We start from the raw sequence: 19,123 nt of genomic DNA on the forward strand, positions 1-19,123 counted from the left end.
ACGTGGGTCACCAACCACTAAAGCTGCCATATCTCAGTTAATATTGGTCCAATCTTCAAGTTGCTTACACAGATTTGTAATAGGACTAATTCTATTTTGATGAAATTAACACAATATCAACTACTATTTATTTGTGAAAAAATTACAGATCATACAAAGATTACAAATATATGACACATTATATTGTATTATATATAATACTGTATATGAGAAGATAACATATTGTGTTTTAATTTCATTATGGGACAATTCTATAACAACTCTGATAACAGTGTTCAGAATTTTGTATATGAGCCAGCACAAGATATCAGTGGACTGCAATTCTTCACACATCTTTGAGTCACGTCTATCATTCTAATAATGAAACTGCCGTATCAATATTAACTAATATACTTGATAAGACATAGCAATTTTCAAATAATGTATCACAAGAAATGTGTAGTAAATGAAATCAAAATTGGTCATAAACTTACTTGAATTTCCCAATAAATGAGTCAGCTAGAATCGCACCGAATAGAGGAAAGAAATATGACATCATAATGAAGATGTGATAGATTATTGTGGACGTGTTGTGATCGTAGTTCAAGATCTGATGGAGGTAGAGGGAAAGGACAGCTGAAACAATATTAACATGATCAACGAAAACACAAAATAATTGAATTATCCTAACTCAATGCCTTCTACTTCATAATGAATAAATAGATTATGAGAAGATTGATTTGCTACTGGAATTACTTTGCTAATTGAATTTGTAACAATAAATTTTGAAATTATTAAAATCAATCAGAATCAGTCTTCATCATGCACTATCATGATTTAAACGTAGAAAAGATTAGGCCAATGATAATTTTATTCAGAAATTGATTGATGAGATGAATAGTAAAAGTAGGTATTGAAAAAAGTTAATACAATGAGTTGTTAGAGTAAACCGTGTAAATTAATATTCATTTTCTTTATAAGGACTAGTCGTATTTAAAAATCAAAGAACCCTTTTTCCAACTTAATTTTATTTCTCACTTGAAAATTACACTATAAGTAGAAACATAATTATTGTAAGAAATAAAATAAAGTTGAAAAAAAGTTTTTTTAAATTTTTAGTGTGAATTGGTGTACGGTAACGTACCAGAAGAACAAAATGAATATTTCTGTAATCAACTCACCTTTCATTCCATAGAATGTGAATCTTTCACAGAACTCATTTCCAATAATGAAAGCTACAGATTTGGGGTATGCAACATCCTGAAAACAAATTGAATGCTTATTAATTACTACAAAAGTTTGAGATAATCACATGCTTCCTCCAGAGCAATAAGGTAGACAAACTCAAATTGAATATGTAGAATCACTGATCAACAATATTGTCATATCATACAATCAAAAGAAAATTTCTGTTTCACCTCGACATGTACATCTATAGTATAAGTGTCTCAATAATACTCTTTCTTATAATTGCTTATATCTAATCTTTTTTGTTACGGAGTCAATTTCTCTGGTTTAAACTACTCAACTACAGTATTTTTAGTCAAAGCACTTTATTAAAATCCATCAAGTTAGATCACCTTTTCTGATTGTATTCTATGAATATTTCACCAATCACCATTATACAGTAAAGAGTAGATCAAGCTTCAGTCCACAATGTTCAGTCATGTCCATCAAGAAAACTGATAGCCTATATTTTTCCAAAATTATTCTCTAAAATAAATACTTCCTTGAATAAATTGACTGATGAAATTGGAGATACAGGAAAGGATTAAGTTGGTAGCCTATTCCCAAGACACGGAGAAACTCCCTCAAGAAAAACTATTCAGCATCATTATCTGTAAATCTGACGTTTCAACGTTTTTACTCATCCAATAGGCTGACCGTCTTGAAAAGCCTTTGGTTATTTCATATTCATTTGTAAAAATACTTTATTCGATTCCCAGTTCAAATGATTAAAAAACAGTATAATTCCTCAAAACCATTAACTTTGTTTCAGGAAATTGATATTTTCTTGTTGGCACAACCATTGCCAATTTTTAGCATTTTTCGAATAAGAATAATACATGGTTCAAAGCTTCAACCTATTTTTTCAATCACTATCATGTCAATCCTTCAATCAGTTTTCAGATGCATCTTTCTGCAAAACTTGAATTCAAACCTTGTTTTTAAGAGTCTTTATCAAGACAATAGTTGTTTCTGGATTATTGAATTTTAGACAATAAGAGAAGACTGAGCCAAACGATTCTTTGTGAAAAATGCGAAATAATATAATTCTTGGTAAATTGGACTAATGAGCATTTGATTGGGTCAAAGACGTCAGGCGTGACCTATTACTTCCATATTTTTCGCATCCAACAACTCGTAATTTGATACGATTGAATACAAGGTTACCACCCAACATGGTGAACTCAAAACTCTGAAATACAGGTACAAATTATTATGTGCGTAATCCTTGAATTTGACCTAGAAAATCGAATTTGTGCTTCGCTTCGCTGAATCTTCAAGATCAAGTGCGGTGAAATTAATGCAAATTACAACTTGTTCAGTGTATCGCATTAGAGTATTGATTAATCGTTCTGACTAACCCAAAGGATCGACATGAATTAAAGGCTCTGCAGCTCTATTCATGTAAGGAGGGAACTGGTTTTTTATTGTTCCCAAGGTGATGATAGCTTTTATTAGTTCATTTGCTTTGCAAAAATAAGCCCTACTATTAGGAGTGAAAAACACTAGGCACAAATTCAGTATATACCGAAACTCTATAATTCGTAGTTGTCGGGACCAGCGTTTACTACAGATTATGGAGGATAATAAATAAATATTTTATTGGACATAAATATAATTATGAATTATAAATATAATTCATAGTGGAGGAGGAGATTATGGATGTTGATGAAGCAATCTTGCAAATAATAATCATAGAATGCCAAGTATTGGAATAGCAATAAATAATAAAAATAATATGAAAATACTTATAAAGTTCAAATTTGAGATTTCAAATGGAAAATGTTCAAAATTATTGACAGATATTGAAATATTCAGAGAAAGCAATTTTTATTGTCCGAGTTCAAAACTTTTGATTGCATATCACTCATTTATAGTAGACTAGCACACAGCACTACTAATAAGTTACTAAAGTTCACATTAACGAATTCCTCACGCTGACATACAATTCTGTACTAAATTGAACCGAATACTTTGTAAATAGACAATAATTCTGTCTGGCAGTCTATGTAATTTCCGGTTGATGACCTTATGTCTGGAGAATTAGTGATAGCAAAGTAAACTGTAATTATCTTCCCCTTTCTTGGTGTATGAAAAAATTAATGTAATAGCTACATTGTAATATGGCCGAAACGTACTGTACTTGTTTTTATTGATTGGTCAATAGAAGTATTTCTATTAATCAACAAAGTACAAATATTGAGCTCTCGTATAAAAAACTACAAATTATAGAAGACGACCATAAAGGGGCGCTCGATTTTACTACGAGTTATTATCGAGGGGACCGAAATACATTGATTTACGAATTTTGGAGGTTTATCGAGGGACCGAGCTTCCACTAAGAATAATTATAGAGGTCCGAATTATCGAGGTTCCACTGAAGTGTGAAAATGAGAAGCCCTTCAAGTGGTTAGTGGTTAGTCCTTCAACCATATACAGTTGAACACCTCAACCATATACAGTTGAACACCTCTGTATAACGAAGTTGATTATCCCGAGAAAAAATTCGCTGCAGAGAGGTATTCGTTATTGAGAGGTTGCTCTGCAAAGAAAACTGCCACAATCTTATGGATCTTATAATATATCAAGGGCGGTAATTAATGATGTGGGCGGTAGATAGTGCCTTATTGGCCAAACATTCGAAGAATATACCACTCTCATCAACATTGAGATCGTCTTTCGGTTCATAATATTATATAAAACTTTTCTGAGAATATTTTCTTTCTAGAATTCACAAGAGGGTACATAACAACACTAGCACTTTCACTCCATATCACTTTTTGGACGATATCATGCCGTTTTTTGATTTTTTCTAACCAGTCGTTTGCCTTAGAGCTACTGTATCCCAATGATACTGAAATTTCTAAAGCCTTTGATTAAATTCCCTGACAATGGAAGATTTTTCTCGTTCATTACAGTCACCCATTTTATCACCGGTTATCAGTATCATCAAATATACAAATTTACAATGTTGCAATTCATTAGCAACACTTAGTTTTAGAATCTGACAACGATTTTTTAGAAATTGAATGAAACGGAGTACAGTAACTTAACCAGCAAAATTGAAATGAGTAACAAAAGCAAATGGTGGGAGGATGGAAAAATACAGCATTCCCGTTCCTTTATCTACGAATGGCGAGTTCTAACAATTGAAATGTGTGGCAAAAGCAAGGATAAGAAAGTCCAGTCGTTCAACTGTCTGGTCTACGAATGACAAGTTCTTGGAAGTCTATTTCCAGTAGCTTGCATTCAATTTGTGACATGTGTTTCATCCTCTACTGACTGTCTACCTACTGTTGATCCTCTTCCTACTTGAATTGCCATTCATTTCTAGTCCTATAGTCCATTATTATTGACCTTTCTTCTGAAACTAAAGAATTCTTTGAAAATGACTCTCTGCTGCTTCCTATACACACTACATTTTGTATGTTGAAGTCAAGAGAAAACTTTGTTGTTGAGAGGTCCGAAGTTCGTTAAATAGAGGTAAATAAGCAGCCAAAACTCTAAAATGTCATGGGACGAGGTAAAAATTCGTTGTGTAGAGGATTTTGTTAAGTGGAGGTTCGTTATAGAGAGGTTCGACTGTAGTAACTTTTTTGGAATCATATCCATACAAGGTCTGATCTTTGACCTTACAATAGCTTTACATTAAATGATTCAAAAACACCGCTACAGGCTATACCGGTACACTCTCACCTCTCAGCTTAGATATAAATGAGCTTACACCCATTCAGCATTAGACAAGAGCAAAAAACCAAAAAAAATATTCTTGTCTCTGTGGATGACCTCGATCGAGAACATTCAACTAGCTATTAATTTTTTTAAAACGTTTTACTTTCGGTCTTTCTGTTGCTATTCTCTCCAAGCGACCTAAGGAGACTACACCAGCATTGTTCTCTCTGCAAATTTCAAGTCGTGTTGGAATGCCGGCTCAATATACACCGCCAACTTGGACAAAAACAAAACAAACAAGATGACTGCGCCCTGTGCTATTTAACAGAGTCCATCACGATCTCAAAATACATCATTATTTGAACGTGAGATTTCATACGTGAGTCACTCGTATATGTTTTTAAGAATGTCAGGTGACGACAAAATAGTCTTTCATTATCAGATCCTCCGTTTGTTTATATGCTGTACCGGTAACGGTATTGAATAATCTGTAAGTCAAGTTCAAAAGTATATATATTTTTATGGTGCTTTCACATTCAGTGGAAAAAATAAATTATCTATCATAAAAAAATGTTATACAGGCTCCCTAGCCCTAGCTATTAATTTTCGCTGACTACGTGATGTCAACCCGGTAAAAACGTTTAATAACTACATTCATGTTTTATTATTCAATTTAAATATGAATTCAACTTATATATTAAGTGTGCACTCACATTTAGTGGAAAAAATGAATGATCTATCATCAAATATTATACAGAGTGTTTCAGAAGTAGTGTCGAACATTTTAGGGTATTGTTCCTAGATGATAGGAGTCTACAAATGTCGTATTTGAAGTGTCCAAAACTCAGCGGTTATCCTTATAGCTGCCATTTTGTTTTTTCACTCAAGAATTGTTATCTCAAGAACGAAATGATGTAGGCCTATTGATCTGCAATTTGGCATGAATATTTATGCTATAAAGACTCAACTTTAAAAAATAAAATAAAAAATTTCGATGCAAATTTTCAAAATGGCGGCCATTTTAAAATTTTTGATTGCAAATTTCACGAAAACCGTTCACTTTACAGAAAATTTACAAGAGACAAAAAAGTTAGCAAATTTTATCAAGATTTCAAGGATACCTCATTTATTAATATTGATCAATAACAGAGAAATTGATCATTTTCGTATTGCATGCATGATCATGAACAAACAAGATCATCTGAAAAACATTGTAAAATCAGCTGGATGGCTATATGGAGCCATACCGAGTTTTAAAGCTTCATCTTAAATACAATAATTGGAATTAGAAATTTTATATTGATGTTTAAATTGTGAAAAGTGGTCATGCATGCAATACGAAAATAATTAATTTCTCTGTTATTCTACGACCAATTTTAACAAATGAGGTATCCTTGAATTCTTGATAAAATTTGCTACCTTTTTTTTGTAAATTTTCTATAAAGTGAACGGTTTTCGTGAAATTTGCAATCAAAAATTTAAAATGGCCGCCATTTTGAAAATTTACATAGAAAATTTTTCATTTTATTTTTTAAAGTTGAGTCTTTATAGCATGAATATTCATGCCAAATTTCAGATCAAAATATCATTTCTTTCTTGAGATAAAAATTCCTAAGTGAAGAAGCAAAATGGCAGCTATAAGGATAACGGCTCAGTTTTGGACACTTCAAATAGGACATTTGTGGTCTCCTATCATCCAGGAACAATACCCTAAAATGTTCGACACTACTTCTGAAACACTCTGTATAGGCTCCCTAGCCCTAGCTACCAATTTTCGCTGACTACATGATGTCAAAACTGTAAGAACGTTAATCGTATCTACATTCGTGTTTGATTATTCGATTTAAATATGAATTCAACTTATATTTTATCGGAAGATGGCTTGAATTTGAGAGACAATAATAATATAATAGCAAGCAGTTTCGACTTTATATAACAAAACTCTAGTCAAAATATTGTACAAGTAGTACCTATAGCACCAAATCGTGTTAGTTGTGAAGTTGTAGATTACCATAGCTGACGTGACTATTAATTATCAAGGACATCAAACTTATCAATAGGTGTATATATGCTGTCAAAAATATCTGCTTCAATTTTCAACTTTAAAAATAACATCGATTTTCATTTTCATGGAATGATGATCTCAAAAATGAAAAATATTTTATTTCAGAGTGTTCTGTAATTTTATGACTGATGAATTTGAGGATAAAGAGAGGACACTTTCAAATGCCATGTGGCATGCATTGTAGAAAAGATAGGGTACAAAAAAACAGTCTATATAAACTCAATTTACAGGGATTTGTCATTTTTTCATGAAAGCTATTAAGGCTGTGCAAAGCCTAAAAATAAACTTATTACTGTATCAAAGTTTTTCGATTTGTATACTATCAAGCTATCAAAATGGAAGTTTTCTCAGGAAATCATTTTTTTCTGATCATTACTTTTTGAGATATGAGCGCCTAAAGTTTTAATTTTTGGGACAGAACATTTCAAATTCGGTAAGAGATAAATCCATGAGATTTAGAGGATAGATTCTTCATGGTATTGTTGATATAGTAAAATAAAAATTTTCTGAAACTATCAATTTTTGAGAAAGTTATTCAATTTACCAAAAATAACGTAGTTATTTTTGGTCATTTTTAGTAAATTGAATAACTTTCTCAAAAAATGATATTTTCAGAAAATTTTTATTTTACTAGATTAACTATACCATGAAGAATCTATCCTCGGAATCTCATGGATTTATCTCTTACCGAATTTGAATTGTTCTGTCCCAAAAATTTAAACATAAGGTGCTCATATCTCAAAAAGTAATGATCAGAGAAAAAATGTTTTCCTGAGAAAACTTCTTCATTTTGATAGCTTGATAGTATACTAATCGAAAAACTAATCGGAGAATCTATCCTCGGAATCTCATGGATTTATCTCTTACCGAATTTGAATTGTTCTGTCCCAAAAATTTAAACATTAGGTGCACATATCTCAAAAAGTAATGATCAGAGAAAAAATGTTTTCCTGAGAAAACTTCTTCATTTTGATAGCTTGATAGTATACTAATTGAAGAATCTATCCTCGGAATCTCATGGATTTATCTCTTACCGAATTTGAATTGTTCTGTCCCAAAAATTTAAACATTAGGTGCACATATCTCAAAAAGTAATGATCAGAGAAAAAATGTTTTCCTGAGAAAACTTCTTCATTTTGATAGCTTGATAGTATGCTAATCGAAGAATCTATCCTCGGAATCTCATGGATTTATCTCTTACCGAATTTTAATTGTTCTGTCCCAAAAATTTAAACATTAGGTGCACATATCTCAAAAAGTAATGATCAGAGAAAAAATGTTTTCCTGAGAAAACTTCTTCATTTTGATAGCTTGATAGTATACTAATCGAAAAACTAATCGAAGAATCTATCCTCCGAATCTCATGGATTTATCTCTTACCGAATTTGAATTGTTCTGTCCCAAAAATTTAAACATTAGGTGCACATATCTCAAAAAGTAATGATCAGAGAAAAAATGTTTTCCTGAGAAAACTTCTTCATTTTGATAGCTTGATAGTATACTAATCGAAGAATCTATCCTCGGAATCTCATGGATTTATCTCTTACCGAATTTGAATTGTTCTGTCCCAACAATTTAAACATTAGGTGCACATATCTCAAAAAGTAATGATCAGAGAAAAAATGTTTTCCTGAGAAAACTTCTTCATTTTGATAGCTTGATAGTATACTAATCGAAAAACTAATTGAAGAATCTATCATTGTAATATGGCCGTACAGTACTTGTTTTTATTGATTGGTCAATAGAAGTATTTCTATTAATCAACAAAGTAAAAATATTGAGCTCTCGTATGAAAAACTACAAATTATAGAAGACGACCATAAAGGGGCGATCGATTTTACTACGAGTTATCGAGGGGACCGAAATACATCGATTTACGAATTTTGGAGGTTTATCGAGGGACCGAGCTTCCACTAAGAATATTATAGAGGTCCGAATTATCGAGGTTCTACTGAAGTGTGAAAATGAGAAGCCCTTCAAGTCGTTAGTGGTTAGTCCTTCAACCATATATGTAGTAACTTTTTTGGAATCATATCCATACAAGGTCTGATCTTTGACCTTACAATAGCTTTAAATTACGTGGTTCAAAAGTACCGCTACAGGCTATATCGGTACACTCTCATCTCTCAGCTTAGATATAAATGAGCTTACACCCATTCAGCATTAGACATGAGCAAAAAACCAAAAACAATATTCTTGTCTCTGTGGATGACCTCGATCGAGAACATTCAACTAGCTATTAATTTTTTTAAAACGTTTTACTTTCGGTCTTTCAGTTGCTATTCTCTCCAAGCGACCTAAGGAGACTACACCAGCATTGTTCTCTCTGCAAATTTCAAGTCGTGTTGGAATGCCGGCTCAATATACACCGCCAACTTGGACAAAAACAAAACAAACAAGATGACTGCGCCCTGTGCTATTTAACAGAGTCCATCACGATCTCAAAATACATCATTATTTGAACGTGAGATTTCATACGTGAGTCACTCGTATATGTTTTTAAGAATGACAGGTGACGACAAATAGTCTTTCATTATCAGATCCTCCGTTTGTTTATATGATGTACCGGTAACGGTATTGAATAATCTGTAAGTCAAGTTCAAAAGTATATATATTTTCATGGTGCTTTCACATTCAGTGGAAAAAATAAATTATCTATCATCAAAAAATGTTATAGAGGCTCCCTAGCCCTAGCTATTAGTTTTCGCTGACTACGTGATGTCAACCCGGTAAGAACTAAGAACGTTAATAACTACATTCATGTTTTATTATTCAATTTAAATATGAATTTAACTTATATATTAAGTGTGCACTCACATTTAGAGGAAAAAATGAATGATCTATCATCAAATATTATACAGAGTGTTTCAGAAGTAGTGTCGAACATTTTAGGGTATTGTTCCTAGATGATAGGAGTCTACAAATGTCGTAGGCTATTTGAAGTGTCCAAAACTCAGCGGTTATCCTTATAGCTGCCATTTTGTTTTTTTCACTCAAGAATTGTTATCTCAAGAACGAAATGATGTAGGCCTATTGATCTGAAATTTGGCATGAATATTTATGCTATAAAGACTCAACTTTAAAAAATAAAATAATAAATTTCGATGCAAATTTTCAAAATGGCGGCCATTTTAAATTTTTGATTGCAAACTTCATGAAAACCGTTCACTTTACAGAAAATTTACAAGAGACAAAAAAGTTAGCAAATTTTATCAAGATTTCAAGGATACCTCATTATTTATTAATATTGATCAGAGAATAACAGAGAAATTGATCATTTTCGTATTGCATGCATGATCATGAACAAACAAATCATCTGAAAAACATTGTAAAATCAGCTGGATGGCTATATGGAGCCATACCGAGTTTTAAAGCTTCATCTTAAATACAATTGGAATTAAAAATTTTATATTGATGTTTAAATTGTGAAAAGTGGTCATGCATGCAATACGAAAATAATTAATTTCTCTGTTATTCTTTGACCAATCTTAACAAATGAGGTATACTTGAAATCTTGATAAAATTTGCTACCTTTTTTTTAAATTTTCTATAAAGTGAACGGTTTTCGTGAAATTTGCAATAAAAAATTTAAAATGGCCGCCATTTTGAAAATTTACATAAAAAATTTTTCATTTTATTTTTTAAAGTTGAGTCTTTATAGCATAAATATTCATGCCAAATTTCAGATCAATACATCATTTCTTTCTTGAGATAAAAATTCCTAAGTGAAGAAGCAAAATGGCAGCTGTAAGGATAACCGCTCAGTTTTGGACACTTCAAATAGGACATTTGTAGTCTCCTATCATCCAGGAGCAATACCCTAAAATGTTCGACACTACTTCTGAAACACTCTGTATAGGCTCCCTAGCCCTAGCTACCAATTTTCGCTGACTACATGATGTCAAAACGGTAAGAACGTTAATCGTATCTACATTCGTGTTTGATTATTCGATTTAAATATGAATTCAACTTATATTTTATCGGAAGATGGCTTGAATTTGAGAGACAATAATAATATAATAGCAAGCAGTTTCGACTTTATAGAACAAAACTCTAGTCAAAATATTGTACAATAGCTGTACAGTACCTATAGCACCAAATCGTGTTAGTTGTGAAGTTGTAGATTACCATAGCTGACGTGACCATTATCAAGGACATCAAACTTATCAATAGGTGTATATTGTATGCTGTCAAAAATATCTGCTTCAATTTTCAACTTTAAAAATAACATCGATTTTCATTTTCATGGAATGATGATCTCAAAAATGAAAAATATTTTATTTCAGAGTGTTTTGTAATTTTATGGCTGATGAATTTGAATTTAAGGATAAAGAGAGGACACTTTCAAATGCCATGTGGCATACATTGCAGAAAAGATAGGGTACAGAAAACAGTCTATATGAACTCAATCTACAGGCATTTGTCATTTTTTCATGAAAGCTATTAACTCAGTAAATATTATCAACTCAAGTTATGAAAAGATTCACTATAATATATTCTGCACCTTCGATTCAAGTAGACTTACTGCACTTTCTTAGTCTGAATGGAGATCCAAATCATTATTGTTAATAATTTGATTGTATGGTAAGGGATGTTGTGATATTTCTCTATAATTGGATGAATAAGATGTTGTCAATACGACTATATATGTTCAAAATCAATTTAAATTACAGAACCAGGTTCTAATAATTTTTCTCAGATTTCAATTGATTGTTATAATATTTCCATGTACTACATGCTTTTAATACGGAATTTTATTTAAATAGTATTTCAAATATTGAAATAATGCACTCAAGTCACAACAGCGACTTATCAGCGTCATGACAGCGTCACAACAGAGACGTCAGGGACACTGATATCACTTTGAGGTCATTATTATATGTATTAAGAGATTGAGAACTTCATATTTATTGGCCCATGCATCTGTGATGACATATAGACGTATAACTCATCAATCAACACATCTGCAAAGCCTTTGACGTTGGCGAATATTATGACGCCATCCTTTAATAGGCCTATTGACATTAGAATGTCACTGACTAAAAATGTGGTACCTGTAAACTTTAAAAGTAGTGGAATTTGATTCGAATTATAATTCCTAATAAAGCTGGAAAAATTTTAATTATTCGAAAGGCATACGGTAACCCATAAGAAGTCAAACGAAGATTTTTCGAAGGGATTGCTTGATATCACAAAATAATATTTATACAGTGTTTGAAATTACAAACAATTCAACTTAGGCCTACATATAGTATGAATATTCATGAAAATAACTTGAACAATAATAATTATTATGAGCGTAACAAGGCCAAAAGTGTGTCGATATTACTCAACAACAATAGAGAAGCAATAATTCTATTTCATTGTTTTTATTAATCCAAACAAGAAGAATTTGTTTAGCTCAAAAAGAGACCATAGAAGTTTGAAATCAGCAGAGAAATAAGTTTAGATAAACTGCAAAATTTTCACTAATACTTTGTTCTGTAAGTGATTCTAAGGCTTCGTTTCTGTTATCTATTTGGTTGAAAAATTGTATATCTGAATTAAATATATACTTCTCATGTCAAACGCAATAATTTCTAGTGTAGTTGATAGAGAGATTAACTTGAAGTTTTCCTCGGTTAGTTACTTCATTTTAAAAAACGGCAAATCAATGTCCGAAAGAAAATGTATAACGAGTTTCTTTTCTATCGTAAAATCTATAATTTACGAGATAAAAGCAAGAAGACGTAAGCTGGATTCAGAGAAACTTCATAAATCGTGCGATAAGCGGTTGAAATACTTTTAATCTACTGGTGAATGTGGTTGTAACGAATTTTTGTCATATGTCACTATATATGACAATATTTAATGATAATTCACCATAAGTATAATCTATCAGGAATTGCAATGAACTGAAATTAATATTTAAGTTCATTGGTACCTCTGGATAACCACATTTTCAAAGCGCATTATGTCTTGGGAGAAGCATCTTGATAGTCACTTTAATACCTGATGAGACATGTAGATTGTTAATAAATTACTTATATACTAGTCAGATTTCTATTGCTAATGATGAAAAGTGATTAAATTAGAACTGTTTGTGATGTCAAGCCATTCCAAAGTAATTGGATTTTGTCTAAGTAGTTGATGACAAGATTTTGTAAACAAGAGAAACTCTTTCAATTTAGCATGAATTGGGTTTTGGCGCTATTATCCCGGGTCCCGGAAAACCAATTACAAAAGCTAACTATAATAACTTAAACAGCTTGAATGGAAACTAAATGATTTTCCTTATTGAAGTTCTGGTTTGAACTTTAAAATAATCCACAAGGCTCAAAATGATGAGCCTTTCCTTTCAAAACACTGATAAGACGCACAGTATTGAAACATTAGAAAAAAATTATGAATAATTTTGTCATTTCAATTGATTTTACTAAAAACTGGACAGAGAATAACACTGGATCAATAATTTGTTGTATAGTCGACTATTATAGTATACATATCTGTATATGGTCAGCAGCAACAAAATAATTCGGTTATTGATTTCGATAGACTATTGATTTATATTATTGATATTATATTATTGATTTTTGAATCAATCAGAACGACTCACCTTCTCCAAATATTCCGATTTTTTCTTCACATTTTTGTCTGTCACATTCTTCCCAAGCAAAGATGTCAACTGTTCAGCATTTGCAGATGGAGGATGGTTCCGAGTTTCATTCATTTCAGTTGGTTCCATCTTAAAAATAAAAGCATTATAAATCTATAAAATACATGAATATAAATAATAATTGGTTCCTTGAACTAATTCTATGATTAGTAATATTAAAATGTCTGATATATTGGAAAGTATTAAATGACAGTTACATAAAAATATATGTGGTAACTAGGAATGATTCAAATCTGAAAAATGTTTTTACTGTATGTTGTAAAAAAGGGTGAATCTTGAAACACCTATTCAATAGATTTGTATAATTAGGGCCTAGCCACATGAAGTGTTTTCTCAGGCGTTTTTGCACTGGCGGCGGACTAGTCGGCAGAGCAGGCGAAGCTCTCTGATTGGCTGATTATTTATCAGCCGATTTCCGAACGCCAACCAGCCTGAAACACCTAAAAAACGCTTCATGTGGCTTAGCCCTCATTGTCCATAGTGGTTTATATTTCCGGTCATCAACTTTGAAGATCAAGGATCAGATAGATATTACTTTATATAAGCGTTATTTATTTTTTCTTATTGGCATGCTTCAGAAATTCAACTTAAGGGGCAGAGCTTTACACACTTAAAAATATCGGTCTTCAAAACATGTTCAATATAAATTTGATTTGAAGATTTTTTAAAATGATTCATAATAACTGCTGGTGACGAATAATGTCAGTTCATGTTTTTAATAAATTGAAGGTGGAGAATACCTACGTCAAATGGAAGTCAATTTGAATCAATTAATATTGGTTCCTTTGTAGAGTAGATTAGCTTTAAATATTGGTAAGACATAGGTTTAAATAATTATATTTGGTGGACTTTCCAATTGAAAGATTTCCTCAATAATAAGGTGACATAATTTAATTTTATTGAAGCAATTACCACATTTTATATTTAATAGATAGGACAATATTGGGAATTACTTTCTACAGTTTTCGAATACGAATTGAAAATCATTCAAGATCACAATAATTATAACTATTATGATCTATTATAATGTCCTCATATAAGTGTAATATATTATACATGACTATGTAAATAAACAAATAATTGCCCTATTTTTGATTTTATGATTGTTTTTTATTATTTCACGATCAAAGATACTAAACTACAGTTTCAGTTTTATAAAATATAGTACCAATAAGTAGATAGATAGTTCGTTATTGTAAGAGAGATAATCAAAGCAGTTCTTTTCGGACAATTGAATCATCACTATAGAGAAGACCATCGATGTCTTGTTCCAAAAATATATCTATTTGTATTATTTATTGATTGACATGATTTGAAATGAAGATGAAAAATTGAAACGCATTCAATTTTCCGACACGAAATGTGTAATGTTGCCTACACCATGTTTTGTAAACACTTCCATTGTCAATGTCCTTGAACCAAAAACCTAATTCAATCAATTTTGCATTAACTGTATTTTGTTGGATAGGTTAAGAAGTGAATACCGTAGTAGGCCTACAACACAATGATCTATTGATTAGGGTGTGACTCAAAATTTGATAGTTACATTTCTTCAGTATGTTCGTGGCAATGAACTTGAGAATAATATAATAAAATTTTGATGTCACACTGATGAAGGTGGAAGATTCAACTTTAGTTCATAATAAAACTTTTGGAAAATGGTTTTGATGCAATTTTTAAACAAGATTTAAATTTGGAATCAATATTACAGCAATGATAATAAATAAATTTGAGCTACTTTCTTGTAGACAGTGTATGATTTAGTGCGTAGGGACTATAGTCGAATGGTAGGGAGAGCTGTCAACAGCTGGGACCCTTAATAGTGGGAGAGAATCCAAGTAACAAGTTATACGGTCCGGACCTTAAGGTGAGTACAGATTTACGCGCCGCGAACATGAGCAATTCACTTTTAATTAGCTGATGCCAAGCTTTTTATATCTGTATCTTACCGTTTATGTAAAAATACAGATATAGTCAGCTGATTAAAAGTGAATTGCTCATGTTCACGGCGCGTATTATCTGTACGCACCTTTAGATAGCAGGCTTATAGGGATTTACATAGCAGGAAACTACAGATAGCACTCAAAGTTACAGTAGTTCACAAACTATTATCATGAAGAAATTCAATATAGCTCATATTGCTCTAGTTGATTATAGTTTCATGCATGTGGATGGAAAGTGTGACTGCTTATAGTTCATATCCTTGAACAATGCTCCAGCAGCTTTTTCTAGAGCATTCCCCAAAATTTTCCAATTCTGATCAACGGGAGTAGACAGGGACAGGGGAACACACCTCCCTGATGTTTGGAAAAAGGTTTTATCCCCCCCAAATTGTGAGTTCAAGTACTCGAGTAGAAATAGGTTTGGTTGGAATAGTGCTTTATTGGAGCCAAAACTAAAGCATTCTATCTTGTTATCTAATAATGAGTGGACCTACTACAAAATTATAATTTTTTAAACAATTGAATGACTAATGAAATTCTACTAAATTCCATTTTATTTATTATTTAATCAAAAGCCCGTAGACCTACACAATTTTTAGGGGAAAATCGAAGTAATAAGTGGCATAATGGAAACCAAAAAAACTTGAATGGAATGTTTGTCTTCAAGTGAAAATTGCGTGAAATTGAAGGTGCATTTTCAACATTTTCCGGGGTGGAACCCCCGTACCCCTTTTGGTGGGGGGTATTCTGTACTACTCACCCCCCCCCCCGGTGTCACCCCAAAGTTTAGGTACTTTCTACTCCAATACTATGAGCGCTATATTATGATTATCATTTTTCTGAATAACGCCACTGGTTCTTACCACATTTTCTAGCATATCGTTATAACACGTTTAGAAGTGTATGTTCTTCTGAATAACAAGCTAGGATACTGTAGCTTACTGTAACAGACGGACATTAATTTCGCTGCATCTGAATATCCTGTCTACATTTCCTGAGGGCAAGGAAGTAATCAACTTTGTCGTTATCTAAAAAAGTCTGTTAGTTTGAATTTACAACAAATTCTAAGGAAACTGCTGAAGCGATAACAGCCTCATGGAAGTGATTACTAATTGTTTAAAGTGGATGTTCAAAACTGAACTATATTATCATTCACGCAATCTGAATACGAAAAATACCATGAAATATGGTTCCCGCGTCATTGGAATCAACTGAAATAATTATGGAGTAATTAAAAAGTTTGAAACTATCTTCTTTTTTTCATACAGTAGTTTCAGTGAAGTACAGGCGACTTATGACCGCGCCTTAGAGGTGACTGTTTATATTATTGAAAAATCCTATGTTTAGCAATTCTTCATGGCCAAATTAATGGAGTAGTTTAATAATGGTTTCAATCAGAATTGTTCAATTATTATAATCACAAATTACAATACAAAGTGTTCCCTGGGAGAATAATAATTTTATCATGACGTTTGGTATGAATTATAAAAATAGGATTAAACGAAAAAAATGACAAAAATGTTGATCGAATATATTTATATTTATGGAGAGGAAATAGAAGACAATTTTATAAAAAATCATGATTCCACATTGCAAGATAAGTCAATTGAATATAACTATATAGATGTTTAGGCCTACATCTATAGCCTATACAGTAATTATTTTTCTCTATTTCTACCTACACTGTGATCATAATTGTTCTATTCACTTATCAAGTGATCAATTCAATCAAATTTCTATTTCTCGATAAATCTTGATAACTGATGACATGATTGGATCTTAATCTTGTTCATTTGTCATTATTCGTGTTATGTAAATCAACAACACAATTAAAAAGACTGGATTCAAGTTTAATTTCTTTACAGAAAATAGGCTATATAATTAAATAGAGGCCCAGTCAATATTTGATTAGAGTAGTTGTTGGAATGTAATTGAAAGAAAATTATCTTCAAATTGATTGAGTAAATGATTGTATAAGAGTAGCCTAACATTAATAATGGTTAAACAAAGTGACTGATTTCTTTTCAATAAAATTTAAAAGGTATAAAATTAATAATCTTGAAGGTAGCCTAGCTTATTTATTGAAACTTGGCTAAAATCTTTTTTTTTGCGTGAGAATATTAATTAAATGATTTTACACAATATTAATAATTCAAGTACATAGCCCTATTGAAATATTTTTCAAGATAAACAATATATTTATATTTTTTAATATTAGTTTTTGGAATACTGTTCAATTCTGATTGGTATTTAATTAAACTTGATTGGTCCTATATCTTTCGAGAAAAAGGGAGATCTTCCATACAAACTTATGGTCATAATAAGCTTTTTGTAGAGAACACTTTCAAGAAAGGGTGTCGGAAGTTCTCGATTATACTTCATAGTTGAAATATCGAGCACGCACCTGAACATCTCAACACGCTTACATTTATTTTGAAAAAGAATGTGTTCATCAGACCGAACACGAATTGGAAAAGTTTGATCAATAATGTCGAAACACTTTCCATATTCTTCGCACAAATGTGCATATTAAGCTGTATCTTTTCTATAGTATATACAAGTCCTTATTTCTTTGTAGCCTACGTAGCTTTGCTAAAACATTGCTTTTATTCTCTTACCTGAAAATTTGTTTTTCTGTGAATATTATTTCCTACCCTGATAGGAACCATCTTTCCATTTTTACACTATTTTTCACATCTTATAAATTCCTTCAAGTATTGAGAATAAGAAAAATAACAATTCAAATAATTTACTGTAGAATAAACCGATAAAAATCGATAAGTATTGAGAATTTAAAAGAGAGCAAATTAATTCATTTTATTTTTAAAAAATGCGATATGTAATTTATGTAAAAAGTGGCATTTGTTCAAAACTTTCTACCATAGCAGCAGGATTGATTAATAATGATATAAAAATGGTTTTAAACATTATTAAAATTCATTGACTGACAGTAAAGAGAATATTAGGCTAAAAGAAATATTTTGGAAATTCTTTACTGTACTATACCAAATTAGTGAAACCTTTCTTTCTTCAGTAAGCTTGGATGGAATATTAATTTCTCAATTCATTGAAAATCGTTAAAACTTTCAATATAAATAAAATAAAGTAGCCTACAAAATATTCTTTACACTCAAGTACTAAAAACCACGCAGGATTCAAAATTTCAATGTTCATTTGTAATTTCATACGATTGTTATCAAGACAAACATTATGACTATTCATCAAAATGAAATTGTGAATTTGTCATCAACATTATCATTATAATTTCCCAAGAGTTCATCATGCAGTATGTTAGGATTGCATTATGACCAAATTTTAATGTTGAACTATATTCTAATGAGAAACGAAATAGTATTTTCACAAGCTAGGTACTTAAAAAGGTGAAGACCACTAATTTAAAGAACTAATTGGAGAAATCGATCTTACCTTAAATGATTGCAGTGAACACGTGGGTAAGATGATCGGCTTGTGAGTCACAAATAGTTCACCATTCGGCTTTTCAACACAGACTGAAAAAAGAGGCTAAGAAGAGAGGAACAGGGCAAAGGGCTCGGCTAAACTTGATCGTGTATGAGGACATGC

The 19,123-nt window shown here is 31.5% G+C and overlaps 1 protein-coding gene across 1 annotated transcript in view; it reads right to left on the reverse strand.

Annotated features, from left to right (window-relative positions):
* The window catches only part of LOC111057267 (peptide transporter family 1), a 46,978-nt gene extending 27,855 nt beyond the window's left edge, over positions 1–19,123 (reverse strand). Inside the window, exons 1-4 of the mRNA XM_039431485.1 lie at positions 18,968–19,123; positions 13,539–13,667; positions 1,161–1,239; positions 474–615 (exon numbers count right to left, since the gene is read on the reverse strand). Coding sequence (XP_039287419.1) covers positions 474–615; positions 1,161–1,239; positions 13,539–13,667 — 350 coding nt within the window. The 5' untranslated portion in view covers positions 18,968–19,123. The remainder of the gene's footprint in view (positions 1–473; positions 616–1,160; positions 1,240–13,538; positions 13,668–18,967) is intronic.

This window comes from Nilaparvata lugens, chromosome 6 (genome assembly GCF_014356525.2).
Source record: "Nilaparvata lugens isolate BPH chromosome 6, ASM1435652v1, whole genome shotgun sequence".
NCBI lineage: Eukaryota > Metazoa > Arthropoda > Insecta > Hemiptera > Delphacidae > Nilaparvata > Nilaparvata lugens.